The 15,126-nt window shown below is 35.7% G+C and overlaps 2 protein-coding genes and 1 pseudogene across 48 annotated transcripts; 2 read left to right on the top strand and 1 right to left on the bottom strand.

The window, feature by feature from the left end:
- Window positions 1–1,113: 1,113 nt before the first annotated feature.
- LOC110899029 lies at window positions 1,114–1,974 on the bottom strand. The gene has a single exon (XM_022145893.1). It carries the CDS (start codon window positions 1,972–1,974, stop codon window positions 1,114–1,116), a length of 861 nt encoding a protein of 286 aa, XP_022001585.1.
- Window positions 1,975–2,211: 237 nt separating this feature from the next.
- Window positions 2,212–4,679, top strand: LOC110925591 (annotated as a pseudogene).
- Window positions 4,680–6,721: 2,042 nt separating this feature from the next.
- Window positions 6,722–14,643, top strand: LOC110925480. Of its 47 annotated transcripts, none has more exons than XR_004862428.1 (15): window positions 6,722–6,819; window positions 7,012–7,101; window positions 7,289–7,515; window positions 7,610–7,651; window positions 7,773–7,791; window positions 7,877–7,901; window positions 8,368–8,481; window positions 8,579–8,650; window positions 9,681–10,711; window positions 11,127–11,436; window positions 12,542–12,586; window positions 13,130–13,179; window positions 13,639–13,694; window positions 13,892–13,985; window positions 14,337–14,643. XR_004862428.1 is itself a non-coding variant. In XM_035975202.1 (8 exons), the coding sequence occupies exons 2-8, from the start codon at window positions 7,332–7,334 to the stop codon at window positions 9,786–9,788; spliced, it is 339 nt and encodes a 112-aa protein (XP_035831095.1). In that variant the 5' UTR covers window positions 6,826–7,101; window positions 7,289–7,331; the 3' UTR covers window positions 9,789–10,572. The 47 variants fall into 47 exon arrangements, 1 of the variants encoding a protein (XP_035831095.1); XR_004862419.1 differs by having other exon boundaries at window positions 13,635–13,694; XR_004862421.1 differs by having other exon boundaries at window positions 9,715–11,436; window positions 13,635–13,694.
- Window positions 14,644–15,126: the final 483 nt, after the last annotated feature.

Here is a 15,126-nt window from a genome sequence, read left to right as displayed (position 1 = left end):
CCGCCTTACCGTTTTGAGAGGAGGTGTAGGGGCAAGAGAAGCGAAATTGCATTCCATTATGATTGCAAAAGTTATAAAAATTTTGATTTGCGTATTCTTTGCCATTATCACACTGAAATTGCTTGATTTTACGTTCAAATTGAGTGTGAATTAGATTATGAAATGTGGTAAAGGCGTTAAAAAGTGAGATTTATTTGATATGGGATAAGTCCACAAAAAATTTGTGAAATCATCTAAAAAGAGGATATAATATTTATGACCACCCGTACTAAGTACAGGTGATGTTCATAAGTCGCTGTGTATAATATCAAAAGCAGAATGAGTATGATTGACAGAATCATAAAATGGCAATTTGACACTTTTACCAAACACGCCAGATTGACAAAGAGTTTTATTAAATTTCCCAAAATCAACAAAAGATGAAAGTATTAAAGACTGTAATAAGTTTTTGCCAAGATGACCCAAACGTTGATGCCAGCGATCTTGAGAAACAGCAACAAAGACAGATGGTTGGGTGGGTTGAAGTGGAAGTGGCTCAGTCAGAGGATAAAGATCGCCCGTGCTATTGCATCGTAGGATAGGAGCCTGTGTTTTGAGATCCTTCACAAGAAAACCAAATGGGTCAAATTCAACAGAAACAAGGTTATCGGTAGTAAGGCGACGCACAGAAATAAGATTTTTGATTAGGTTCGGGGCAAACAGGACATTATTAAGTTTGAGTGGTGGATAAGGGGGTGGTAGGACCTGGTTGCCTTGAGCCAAAACAGGGATAGTCATGCCATTACCAACAATTATGTTTTTATTAGTGCAAGTATTAAAAGTAGACGGGGAGTATATACCTTGTTCATTGGCCGAGTGAGACGTAGCTCCAGTATCCATCACCCCCGGGTCTGACTGATTAAGTGCCAGAGAGTAAAGCGCCTGCTCGATGTCAGTGGGCGAATAAGTTGTGTGATGGGCCTGATCAGGCCGCGGGCCCAAGATGCCTTGTGAAGAGGAGGGGGCCGGCTTCGATGGGTACGGACAAGGGGGTTGGGCCGAGTTGGGCTGATTTAGCAGGCCAGCCCATTGAGCAGCAGTCCAGTTGCTAGGAAACACGATGTAAGGGTGCGACTAAGTGGGCGATGGCTGGTAGCGGCTGTTGTTGTTGTTACCACAGCCCGAATAATTGCGGCCACGGCCACGTCCGCGACTGCTTCGTGAGCGACCCCCACGGCCACGGTCCGAATGGTAGAAGGTAGACGGGGTGTTGGATGGCGGCGGGTTTGAGGTGGTGGCAGCGAGAGCCGTGGCGGCGGACTGAGCACCGCGAGTAACCTGACGTTTCTTCTTTTGTTCTTCCATGTTGAGCCTAGAACGAACTTCATTGAAGTCGGGTAGCGGATCCCGGTTTTGCAGGACGGTGGAGATGTTGTCATACTGGTCAGTTAAGCCGGTGAGGATTTTGATGACTAACATCCGGTCGTCAACCGGAGAGCCAACACTTTGAAGTTGATCAGCAAGATGTTTGACGTGTTGACAGTATTCCGCCATGGAGGAAAAATTCTCAAGACATAAGTTGGCGAACTCCTGACCAAGGAAGATAGCCCGCGTATTTTTATTGTCATTGAATTCGCTTTCAACAGCAAGCCAGGCTTCATGGGCCGTTTGACCTGGTTTAAGGATAGAGTGCAGCAGTGCCGTGGAGATTGTGGCATAGATCCACTGGAGCACAACGGCGTCCAGTTGCTTCCAAAGAGTCTCAGCGGCGGCGGCGGCTCCCTTGTCTTTAGCCGAGTCTGCGGAGTCGGTGGTAGTAGAAGAAGAGGCGGCATCCGGCTTAGCGGCGAGGTGATCAAGAACCTCGTATATCTGACAATGGACTTTGAAAAGGGTCTTCCAAGTTGTGTAGTGGGTTGAATCTTTTTCCAGGATAACTGGAACGTGAGTTTTAATGTTGGAGACAGTGAGGGCGGGATGTAGTTTGGGTTCCATGAGGGGAGAAGATAGAGAAAGAGGAACGAAAGAAGAGAGAGCCGGCGGCCGACGAAGTGAGGCAGCGGCGGCGGTGAGAATAGGGTTTAGGAGAGAGGATCGTTAAGGTGTTAAGGTATGATACCATGTAAGAATGTGATTAGGGTATAAATAATACAAGAATACAAGAATAATGTAACTAAATCTCCTACATTAATGGAGATAATATTTTACAAATATACAATATGCTATTATGTACCAACGGAGCATGGATCAGAATGGGTCAGGACGGAGCATATCCAACAACCGGAATAGATACAACCGGGGCAGGAAACGGGCTTGAAGGTACTGTTTACTGTACTATGTGTTTTACAGTTGGATTTTTTATGGATTTTTCTAGGGTGCAGCCACTATCAATGCCATTCTCGCCTAGCCCAATCATCAGAAGAATTCTCAGGTATTGAAGTTGTAATTAGAGCTTGTTTAATTCAATTGCAATTACCAAACATCGTATATCTAATGCAGTTGAGATATGAATTATGCATTATGATAATTGATGAACACTTTTTTAGGTTACTGTTTGTAGGTGTATATATATTTAGTATGAACGTTATACTTTTTCTTTAATGAAGGTTCTGGTTTGACGTTTGTAGTTGGATTGGATTTCACTAATAGCTGGTATCTATTTTTGCTAAAAGAACTTTTGTATAATATTAATTTGTCCGGTTACTTTGAAACCATCAAACTATGTATCACCATTAACAGGTTTGTTTATTAGTCCAAGTTGGATTTAAAAGTAGATTATGGCGTATGTCATATGATTAATCATTTCATGTTTGTTTGGTTGATACGACTAAATGCTTGAATTTTAAACTTTAGTTTTTATAACTTCTCTTTCCCTGCAGGTTTTATCAATGAAACTAGCTATGGTGAATCCAGACTGTTCATTGACATTGACCATATGGTTTTTTACTTCAGGAAGATTTTGATAAATTTGATGACGTGGACATGATATACAACACCTTTTGGAAAAAGGTGAGTAACTTGGAAGGTTTAGTTACCATCCGTCTACCTGGTCTTGTTAAGGTAAACCAAAAACTCATTTTATGATATTGCACAATCTTTAAAACTGCAATATACAATAGGTATTCAACTGGGAGATACAGTCTAGGAGCAAGTTATTGATGTGGGCCCTAAGAACAATTTCATATTGGCTGTTTTTCCAACATCAGCAGGAATCCATGCAATTTGTGTAGCTTCCAGTTCTGTAAAGGGCATCTTAGACGGTTCAACCTTTTATGTTTCTTCCTCATCAATAAACAATGTCGCCGGGGGTGGGGGGAAGAGTTTGGTTGAAAACCATCTCTAGCCCTTCCCGGAATAGGGTTAATGAACCTTGGTAGAACCACTTAGGAGAAGTGGGCTACAGGAAAAAGAGACGGTTCTTGTATGGTGAGTCCATGGGTGGTGCGGCCGCCCTTCTTATACACAGAAAGGACCCTTCTTTTTGGCATGGGGCTATTCTTGTTGCGCCCATGTGTAAGGTAACAGTTTATAGGTGAATCTAACCATTTTTACTCGAAGCTTGCTAGAAAATAGCTTATGAGTGTTGTACGGTACAAGTTCTTGAAGCATGTTCACTGATGATTTTAAAGCGTTTTTGATGTGTTGATAGATATCTGAAAAGGTGAAGCCACACCCACTGGTGATAAGCATGCTGACAAGAATGGAAGATGTGATACCACGATGGAAGATTGTGCCTAGAAAAGATGTTATTGATGCGGCTTTTAAGGATCCTGTTAAGAGAGAATAGGTGAGTTTTTTTTTTCGGAATTTGCTATCGACAAGAATAGTAACATGTAAATTCAAGACGATTTGAATACTTGTGCAGATACGTGCAAACACATTGATATATCAAGAAAAGCCGAGGCTGAAAACCGCTCTAGAAATGCTTCGGGCCAGCATGGGTCTTGAGGACAGCTTAAGCAAGGTCATTTTACATTATTACCCTAGCCTGAATCTCTTCAAAAACAGAGTCAGGTTTTGACTTGTGATTGTTAAAACAAAGTTTCAGCTTTACATAATTCATATAGTAATTTTGTGTGCAGGTGACCTTGCCATTTTTTGTGCTACATGGAGAGGCAGATACGGTGAATGATCCAGAAGTGAACCGGGCTTTATATGAACAAGCCAGTAGCGAAGACAAAACCATAAAGCTATATCCGGGAATGTGGCACGGGTTAACATCAGGCGAGCCTGATCACAACATTGATATTGTCTTTGGTGACATCATTTCATGGCTCGACAAGCGATCAGAAGATGATTATATTCCTGAAAAGCAAATTTCCGACAATGTTGGTGGCATAGAGGTGGTTTCTCCTGTAGTGGTGATGGGTGAGGAGCGCAAACCACGACAGAGTAAAACTCATGGCAGCTATCTTTGTGGGTGGAAGGGACGGCGGATGCTCCACCACTCCGCCATGTAGTCAACACTACAGCTAAAGTGAATTATCTGTAGCGGAATGTAAGGAACATATTTTTGTGAATTTAATATTTAAAATCCTAGAATTTTAAACATATTAACTGTTTGATGTGTATTTACTGTACAATTAGTTTAAACATAGTAGTTTGGAAGAATACAGGGCTCAATTTAATGTACAATTACTGGTGAAGCATAAGCTCTTGAAAAAGATGATGTTTTTAGCCAATTTGTTATGTCCTTTTCAATAATTTACTTAGTTTTTTAGCCATTCTGTTATTGACATCGATATCTTATTTAGGAGGCTTGCATAAAAGTTATCTTTGGTACCGTAGAGGCCTATGTGACAATCTTTTTTTCCGAATTTTTGTAAATAATCTACTTATTTTTTTGGCATTAGCTCATAACGTAATTTTTTGGGAGGCTCTCATATTTACATGGGGCCATTGAGCCAAAAGTGGTGCATCAAGATGCTAAGTCCATCAATGTATTACTCGATGATGAATTCAATGCCAAACTATCTAATTTTGGGCTTGCTAAGTTATTAGGTGCTGGTAAATGTCATATCACAACCAGAGTTATGGGAACGTTCAGGTAACTAGTGTATACAAATAAATACATTTGAAAGGTTTATCGTATCACTTTGTTCTTGGATTAAATGAGAAACCAAGATGGTTCGGGTCAAAACGGGCAAATTTTTGGTGTGAAACGAAACGAGTTGGGTTGGTGAATGATCATAATAAATTAATGATCAGTATTGTCTCTGTTCCATTATATGTATTTTTAGAAGCTGTCTAGGATGGTGTTTTCAGAACCGAGTATGTGTTTGTTTAAGTTAAGTAATATTTGTGCATTGTGTTCATGTTGATTGCAGAGACCGGGAAAAGGGTGTTAACATGCTAACTGCAGTGGGCTGGGATGTAAATGATAATGGAATAATTAATAATGGAATGAGTTTATGGACTCATATATGTTCTATAGTTTTGTTTGAGAAAAGTCATGTATTACGACCATGATTCCTACTTTTATTATCAGTTTTTCCTATTTTATCAAAATAATTCTAAAAGGATACCGATTTGTAGTTATATTTGATATGCTTTTATCTGTAAATAATTTAATGGGTCAAATTTGTATAAGATAAAGCTAAAAGGAAAATGGGTCGAATGGGTTGAAAATTGTCCAAAAATGTACTTTTTGTTCACGCTCCTTCATCGCGTTAGATCAATATGTACTTTTGTAGTTATATTTGATATGCTTTTATCTGTAAATAATCTAATGGGTCAAATTTGTATAAAATAAAGCTAAAAGGTAAACGGGTCGAATGGGTTGAAAATTGTCCAAAATATACTTTTTGTTCACACTCCTTCATCGTGTTAGATCAATATGCAATTTCCATTAGTGGTGTAGTGTTATAAAAAATAAGATGTTAAAGGATTTTTTTCTCATTTGGGCCAATAATAGGCTCATATAGGTTTTCTTTTTTGAAAATTAAACTTCATTAAAACACACATCCGACCCAAAAGGGCAAAAGGCCAAACAAAACAAACACCCCCGACCCAAACGGGCAAAGGACAAAAAATTACAACATGTACAGAGAGTATTTACACAAATCCGCTCACCTAATAGGCTCATATAGGTATTATCTTGATCAAGTATGTGGCCCCAAATGAGTAGTAGTATCATGGGGTTTATTCTAACAACTTTTTGATTGTAAATAAATTTAAATCGTCATCATGTTGGTCGTGACCATTTACTTTAAACTTATTCTTAAAATCCATACAAATACGTTATATGTGGTCGTAAAGTCAAGTGCAAGAATCTTAAAATCGTGTCACGTTGTCTTCATTTTTATTAGGCACGTCACAGCAATGCTCATCCTTCAGATCTTCCTCCAAACATATCTTGTATGGCGGAAAAGATAAATTATATTGACACCGGATATAAAGACTGAATTATTAAGAATTTTTTCAATGATGTATGTTTAAAATGGTTGAATCCGCTAAGCTAAATTGATTGGCCTGGCCCGGTTAAAAGAAATATATGAATATATGGTTCTGTTGACGGTTTGAAAAACCGGGTTCTACGGTTCGGTCTACGCTTTGAAACTAGATGGGTAAACTGAACCAACCGAAAAATTAATAAAAAATAGCTTTTCATATTCTATATAGTTATAGTAAAAGAAAATAAGTTTTGTAGGTTATGAATCTAACAGTTATCTATCTATTATACTAAATGAATTCTCTTAGGCCACAATGGCTATTCTTAGCCAATCATTTTGATGATGTGGACATGCTCTGAAGGCTGATAATTGAGAATGAGCGCCAATGTAATTTTCTTTATTCTCCTTCCTCTTCAATTCGTATTCAATGCTCTCTTCTCCTTCTCACGTACGTTTCTTCACCCTGTCTATCTCTTCAATCAAATAAATCTTTCCTTTTTCCTTATTGTTTCCCTTTTCATAGTACAGAAACCCTAGGTTTCTTCCTTTGCTTCTTCCTTTGCGGCTTTATTATTGGTATAGGTAATTTCAAGGTTACAATCTTTCACAATTATTTTGTTTTCGTATTCAAATCTCCCAGTACCTCTCTGAAAGTTGAAGCACTGATGTCATCGCACCATCAAAGTTGTCGATTTGAAGGTCATCGCTCTCTCTGGCTCATGAAATCAAGGTATGTCAATTAGTGTAAGGTGTTTCCCCAATTTTTGTTCAATTATCTTCTTCTCCATCATTTTTTCGTTCAAATTAGGGTTTTTTTTAAATGATTGGAATGCGATGGGGACAGAGGATTTTGGTAAATCTTGTGACTAGGAAAGTTCATACATGTTGTTCGATCCAAATCAATGTTTTATGTTCAGGTTTATGTTCAAAGCAAATCAATGGTGACATGGGGACTCAAAAATGCTGCTTCCCTCCACTGATATCTTGACCGCCAGAAGAAGAAATAGGTAATGTTTCTGTACCTTTTATGTTTTGATTCAATTATTGCTTTCAGTTTCTCTCTTTCCTTTCTCTCTCAAAACCCTAGATCAAATGAGTGCAAGTTCCTGTTCTTCATTCTCATATTCATCAATCAATAACATAGGTATTTTTATTCCTTCTGATCTTTTATGTTTTTTGTTATGTGCTTCCAACCATAATAATCATGTGGCTGATCACACTCTTTTTTTAAACCCTAGGTATCAAGACTTTGCAATCAAGATATCAACAAGAGATTCACGGTTTGTGTATTCTTCCAACTTAGAGTTCTATCAGATTTCATATATGTATTCTTTGATTTCGCAAACTATTAAGGTTCATCTTTCCTGTGTTTTCACAATAAATTCTTTTTTATCTTAACAGAAGAGAAAGATCAATCCAGGTTAGTTAGTATATGCTTTCAATCCCTACATTTTTTGGGGTTTTGGTTCTTTGCTAATTCATCATCCTTAAATCCGCATATGTAGGTTTTAATCGATCTCAAATCAGCAGGTAAAAATGTGTCCAATTTCGTTCTCTAATTATGGTTTATGAATTATCATAGTTTAAGTTAGATACGTATGCTCTGATTTTGGCTAAAAATCAGCTTAAATTAGGCTGGCTTTGAAGTTTATAATTGTTTTTTTATTTCTGATTATTTTCATTATTAATGATGAAACAAATAGGGCAGAAGGCATGAGGACAAATTTCATCAATACATGACAATAACTGGAATATGTTGATCAACTCTTCTTTTTTAACTTTTTATAAATTTTCATCATTCGGTTATGTTGTATAAAAAATTAAAATCTACTAAAGTTTCTTGCTCATAATGTAGAGCTAAAAGAAAAGTTTCATTGAATATAAAAAATTGTCGATTTGAATGGTTTACGGATATTATTAGACAAAGATGATTTATTGAAAAGGTGTATTACTTAGGTATTTTTTGTTAATAGTTTCCCTTTATTTCCAAACACAGTAGTTGCACTTGCTTGAAGACCAGTGATTGGCATTTGATATCTTCTATATACAGCTCATGCTAATTCATTCATAGATATGCGACTTTTAGAGGAATTGTACAACAAATACAAAGGTAAAATTTTCATTTGTTGTCATTTTTGTCACTACGTTCTCATATCTTTTTAAAGAAATATGATTTCTTAGTCTAAGTTTGTTATCTTTCTTCGTAGATCTTTTCGTTGATATCCGCATAGCTGGTGGGGTGGTCGGCTGCTTCGGTTGGCAGCTCAAAATGTGTTCAGGTCAGAAACTGTCCAATCCGTTTCTGAACAAAACAAGTTCTGGTCAAAACGAGTTATAAAATAAATGAGTTAGGGGGTAAGCATTTTTGATAACAAAACAGATTCGGGTCATAATGGTTAAGAATGAAATGTGTTATGGGTAAGGGTTTAGGGTAACAAAACAGGTTCAGGTCAAAACATGTTAAGAGATAACTGAATTAGGGTGACTGTTTTGAAAAAAAAAATATCAAGTTGTTTCAAGTCTGAATGGGCAAGGGCAATATGGAATTGGCCTATAAAAAAGTAACAAAATAGATCCACCTGCTACCGGCGATAGTGGTATCCATATTCTAATTTTCTTTCAAATCATTTTTTCACATATATTGTGTTTGATGTATGTTCAATAAAATGAAGCTGAAATGGCTAGGGTGTCTTTAAATGTTGTTAAAGTTGCATCTATATACATGTTTTGCCCAGCACAGGTTTGGGTGGATAGAACCTGCTTACACGTTTAACTATTTAAGGTGGCCATTTTGAAAAAGTAATAGATTGGTTTGGTTAAAAGGGGTAAGGGTAACAAAACAAATCCAAGTCGAAATGGTTATGGTGACCATTTTGGCTAAATATCATTTTGTTTCGAGTCAAAAGGCATAAGGGTACATGAAGTAATAGTAACTGATAAACTGAACCCATTTTGTCCCGAACCTATTGTGATTAGAAACCGCTTTGGCCCCAGCCAAATCGGACATGTTTTAAATCGGCAAGTTCTGGCCCGTTAGGTGACCCACCTGTTTTAACTTTTAAAAAAAACAGGCCAAACATGGATTTGTGCGTTGATTGCATAAAACCTTCAATTCGAAGATAATTAAAAATATGAAAAGATCATGGAGTTACAAAATTACTAAAAACCTATTATGTTCGTGAATGCATAGAACTGAATCACACTGTACGAATTGGGTAGACAATATTATTTACTATTCATTTTTCATTTTCATATTGTCGACATTTTCTATTCTTATTTTTTTTTTTTTTTGAACAATCTTTGGTACAGAACATTGATATAAGTCACCCAATCTTTGGTACAGAAAGATGCCTTTTATTCAACCGCGATCCAGCCTTCCTCCAATTCCGATCAACGGTACATGAGAACTATCCTTGATTCATGAAGGAATCCAACCTTTTACTCAACCGCAATCCAGCCTTCCTTCAATTCCGATCAACGGTGCATGAGGACAATCCTTGATTAATGAAGGAAGCGGTAGTGATTTCAACCCAGGCATTTCGACTATGTTCTATTCTGACCAAAACACTCCTGTAAAGATTTTGGTCTATCAAGGCTCATACCGAATGATGTCACTCATTCGTCAATAGCCCCTCGGGGATATTGTTAGAAGATTGCCATTCCTTGGATCCCAAAAGAAAGTTAGCAACAATATGGTAAGCCAGCCTCATTTGTATTTATGACTTTGCCATTGAATTTATTAGTGTTTAAAGAGAAGAGCAAGTGCATGTTTTCTCTCTCTTTATGTTTTTATGTCTCCTTTAAAGAGAAGAGAATGTACATGATGGTAAAAAGATAAACATAGATGAAGAAGATACAATATTGATGATGATGATAATGGCTGAAGATGAACGATGGCGGCAACATTGGCTGAATTAGGGTTCCGCTCAGAATCTTTGATATTTCGGCCAGAAGCTAGGGTTCTATGTTAGGTTCCAGCGACACATGTAAGATAAATGGTCTTCGGGGTGGCTTTTCCGGTTGTATTTTACCTTATTAATGATTGCATATAAGGTATTCATATGCAAAACGACTTAGGGTATGTTGCAGATTACTTAATGTCTTCGCGTTACCGTAGTAATGTGCGCCAACCCCATGTAAATTGTCTCCTTTTTCTGCTGTTGGTATCTCTTTTTTTATGGGTATAAGTCGCTATAATAGATATCGGTGTGTTGCTTTAATTAAATATATTACAAGTTATGTGTTACAAGTTAAGAAGGATAGAAGTTTGTGAAGATATGTGCTACAAGTTATAAAAGGGAACAAAATCCCCAAATGGGTCAACCAGGTAGCCAGAATAGGTACTATATCATCCCCTTTTTAAATTTCTTTGGTTATGGATGTCCATATTGACCCATTTACACATGAATCAGTTAGTTTAGAATGTGTTTTATTCTGAACACATACAAAATGTCACACTAATCCTTTCATTTAATGACTTAAATTAATCATGTTCTAATTCAATAACTATTTATTATTGTTGTTGTAAATGGATAAAAAAAAAGTGGGTGGGTTATTCATGACTCAAGCCCTGCTGGTCTATATTGCCTGGTACCAAAAAATAACCATTTCAATTTGAACGATTTTAGCGAGTTACCCAACCTACCTGACCCACTTTACATTGTACCTTGACTTTTAGTTATGTTGGCATTGTGAGATCATCTTCTCATGTTTTTTTTTTTTTTTGATTCATGTTGTCACTACATACTTCCAAAGGCTATCAAGGGTAGTTCTGCTGTTAGAAATGAATCAAACTCTCAAGAAAATGAAAAGAGGAGTTTAACGAGTAGGTGCACATAAATTATCTCCCATTTAAAGGATGCAGGTCTGAGATATACTATATTATTTTTCTTTATGTTTGGCATTTATGTATATTTAACTGGAAAACTTCTTTTAATCAACATTATAGTTTTTAGTTTGTGGTTTTTCTATGCGAAAGAGGGTATAGGTAAGCCATATTTGTGGGGCTTGGACGCCGGTTGAAAAGAACAAAGCCAAACATTCACGCTTGCCTGAAAATGATGAGGTTCATATTATGTTCTTTCCTTTCTTAATAAATAGTTGTGGTCTAAACTCATGTAGGTGATTAGATGTGGCAAGCTTCAACCGAAGTACTTGAAACGGGCTAACTTTGGTTGTGTTTAATCACCAATGGGCCGGATTAAGAAATCTTATCAAACAAGAAATGTGTTAAACGGGTCGAAAAGCTCCCAAAAAATGTATTTAATGCTTACAACTTTCTACATTGTTTTTTTATATAAATATAATATCCAAATTTGATCTTTCATATTAAACAACAGTATATAGTAATATAGACTTTGACTCCAGGTTTTGCATCTTAATAACCATTACATCATAGTTTTTACTTAAAAAAACATTTTTTTAAACAATATATAGACTTTACCTCCAGGTTTTGCTATGACCATAGTTTGGGAAAGGTACAACTTTTAAACATCTTAATAACCATTCCATGCTATTGTTCAAATGTTTTTTCTATTGATACATTTTTTTCCAAATACTTCTATTTTTTTGCATGGGAGCATGTACACAAAGGCAAAAATGCCACCACGGCCTCTTGAAGTATTAGCATATGAGATAATATTGAAAACGTGTAAATTTTGGTGTTGGTCAGTCTGATCCTAAACACTTTGGTATTAAATTATATATGGGTCAACTTGATCCTAAACCACTTCCACAGACCCATAGAAGTAAGTGGATTCAACTGTCTATTTGGTCCTATATGGTTAATTGTTGGTACTATATTCAACTCTTTTTGGGGGAGGGGGAATTAACAGATAGATTAATAAACAAAAGTTCCATAAATGGAAAAGAGCAAGATATTAAATCGAAAATGTTTATTAGAGTAAGTTATCTTACAAATTTGACAAACACAACTAGAGATGTATCATGGGACAGCAATCAATAAAAGAATAGATGATCGAAGCAACACACCTAATTGATTAAGTAGGTTTCAGTTTCAAAATTTGTTGGTTTTATTTAAGAAGGGGAACTAACTGTATATTTCAAACTTAAAGGACTTGATTTATATTTTGATAAAAGTTGCTTTGTTATATTTAAAACAAGTTTTATAATTTATGTTACTATGGAATGTTTACTTATTTCATATGCAGGGGGTGGGTCTGCTTGGACAACTGATGTAAGAAGTAGTAGAGCTGGTAATTGTGACCCCTTTACTTAGGACTAGGTCAGTGTGTGTGTATTATCTTAAATGGGTTGAATGAAAAGATTTCAAAACAAGTTATCAAGGGAAATGGTATTTTTTTTACTGTGATGGGTATTTAGATTGGTGGGTTTGTTAGTGAGTCAAAACAAGAGTAATGTTTGATGAATGGAAGCATTATGAGTTTTTAGATGTGGTGTTATGAGGCATGTTCGTGTTTTTTCATTTAACTTTAACCGAACACAAACACGAACATATAATCGAACACATTTTTTTGTTCGTGTTCGTTTATTTAGAAAATGAGCATGTGTGTGTTCATTTATGTTCGTTCGTTTAAAACCTAAACGAACAATTCACCAACATAAACGAACATAAACAATTTGAAGTTAGATGTTGGATAACTAGGTAGATGGGTGTATATTTGGATAGCAATTTGAATTATTGAAGCCCCATTTTGTGTTTATACTGATAGAATAGGTAATTTAGGAAAATGAGAATCTGAATTTTATAATATGGTTAAAGCCTACGAATATGGCAGTTTGATTTGGACCAGAGACGAGTGGGGAATACTATGGGCCAATTAAATAGGTAACCTAATGCTCTTCTCAACTTTTTTATTGAGTGTACTTCTTAAGAATTACATTTGGTTGTTATGTCATCCAAATTTTAATAAAGATTAGAGGTGGCAAGATGGGCATTCTAGGCCAATTTTGTAGTACGGGTCAGGTTATGTTGAATCAACCCGAAAACACCTTTTAGTCTATGGTTTACAATAATTACTTTGTTTATTATTACAATAATAATCTAAACTTTTTACACAGTTCATCTAGGAGGTTCTATGCTTAAGAATGTAGCCTTTGGTATACTTTCAAGTTTCAATCCATTTGTTTCATTTTTACTTTTTAGCCATTTTTTTAATTTGACCCGTTTGAGATAAAATAAAAACCAAATCGATCCATTTATAAGTAAAAGGGTAGTAGTTGCCGCTTTTTATTACTAGAGATTAAACTTACAGCTTCGATGTTTGTGGGCACGCATATAAGGAAGTGGCTGAAATCAAAGGACAATGTAGGAGTGGTGGATGGATCTCGGTTCGAAAATAGGTATCTTTTTAATATTCATTTGGTTTCGGGAGGTCAAATGATCTTATTATGGGATAATGCACTTATAACCGATGCTTATGAAGTGATTATCAACTTTTTATTTGTATATTTTACAATTTAACTGTTGGTGTTCGTTATGGTTATAAATATATAACTTATTGTGTTTGTTTTTATTTTCATTCTTGGTCAATTATTAGATCGAGCCGTCTGATGTTCAAATCGAAGCAACGTAGCAGATTCTGTAGTTTATGTATGTTACAATACAGTTCAAACGCCATTTGATCAACAATTGTAAGTTTTTATTTTATTACCATTAATGTTGATCTGAATATATATGACTTCTGAGTTATAATTAAAATAGTTTACTTGAACTTGAAATGAAGTAGAAAATTATTATTGTTGCTTTGATTGCATGTTCTGAAGCAACATTTGGGAATGTACACATCATTCATGTTTACATGCAATAGATGTTTTTAAGTTTGATTATGATTTTGCAGTAGCTTAGCTTCTCTATTATCAAAAGTTTTTCATTACTCTTAAGAGTGTTGTATATAGGTTTTAAATCTTACATCGAGATACCTTATTTCTCATCCTCACTAAACCTCAATATTAATTGTAAGTCGTCTAAACTAAATGTTACAGGTTTTAACACCGTCAACGTATCTACGTTTTGCACACATAATGGAGTTTGGTGCTAATCGGATCCCCACCGGATCTCCACGGCAACATGTGAGTTTCGGAGTTTGCAATGTTATCATACCAAGAATGATTCGGTTAAGCACAACGTGGCGCTGTGTATAAAGGTGGTATTTGGTTTTGAATAGACAAATAAAAATAAATTACAATTGTGCTAATCTTTAGAAAAAGAAACTTATGGTTACATGTTCAATGAACAATTACTATTTGATGTTTAATTTTATTAGAATAATATAATTTGGTCATTGTTTCAGATTATGAGCTCTATGAGATGTTTAAAGTGAATTATTTTTCTAAAATTACACTTTCGTGACGACTTCAGTTATGTAATATTTAGGTTTTCGCTCATATGAATCGAAGTGTTTATTGATAGATCAATGATGGGTCTACATGTTATTTCTTGAATTTGCTTAAATAGAAGTACTAATTCCAAAGAAGGTTCGGATTCTGATCCATTTTTTCCAATTTCTTAAAAAATTCAAAGTTAGTCACTGGACCCTTAGCCGTGAAGCCTAAGTTTGGAAAGGACTAGAACAAAAATGATGAATAACATGGGCTTCAAGGACAGTAGATATTATATGTTTATGTTAAGCCACCCGCGAAACTCGCGGGATCTTAGGCTAGTATTACATATAAGTATTATTAAACGCAATGCGTATATGTTATCCATTTAACTTATTACGACACGGTGTTGAATATTTTCACCATCTTTTACTATGTTATAATACGTAACTAT

This window comes from Helianthus annuus, chromosome 7 (assembly GCF_002127325.2).
Source record: "Helianthus annuus cultivar XRQ/B chromosome 7, HanXRQr2.0-SUNRISE, whole genome shotgun sequence".
In the NCBI taxonomy this organism is placed as follows: Eukaryota; Viridiplantae; Streptophyta; class Magnoliopsida; order Asterales; family Asteraceae; genus Helianthus; species Helianthus annuus.
The sequence above is the reverse complement of the archived record's forward strand: the minus strand, read 5'-3'. Positions and strand labels throughout refer to the sequence as shown.

Excerpts from the sequence above, each read along its gene's own strand:
- LOC110899029 (XM_022145893.1), bottom strand. The coding sequence starts at position 1,974 with ATGGAACCCAAACTACATCCCGCCCTCACTGTCTCCAACATTAAAACT.
- LOC110925480 (XM_035975202.1), top strand. The coding sequence starts at position 7,332 with ATGCTGCTTCCCTCCACTGATATCTTGACCGCCAGAAGAAGAAATAG. Across the intron at positions 7,379-7,609 it reads ACCGCCAGAAGAAGAAATAG|GTATCAAGACTTTGCAATCA; the intron begins GTAATGTTTCTG and ends TTTAAACCCTAG. Across the intron at positions 7,902-8,421 it reads AATCGATCTCAAATCAGCAG|CTCATGCTAATTCATTCATA; the intron begins GTAAAAATGTGT and ends TTCTATATACAG.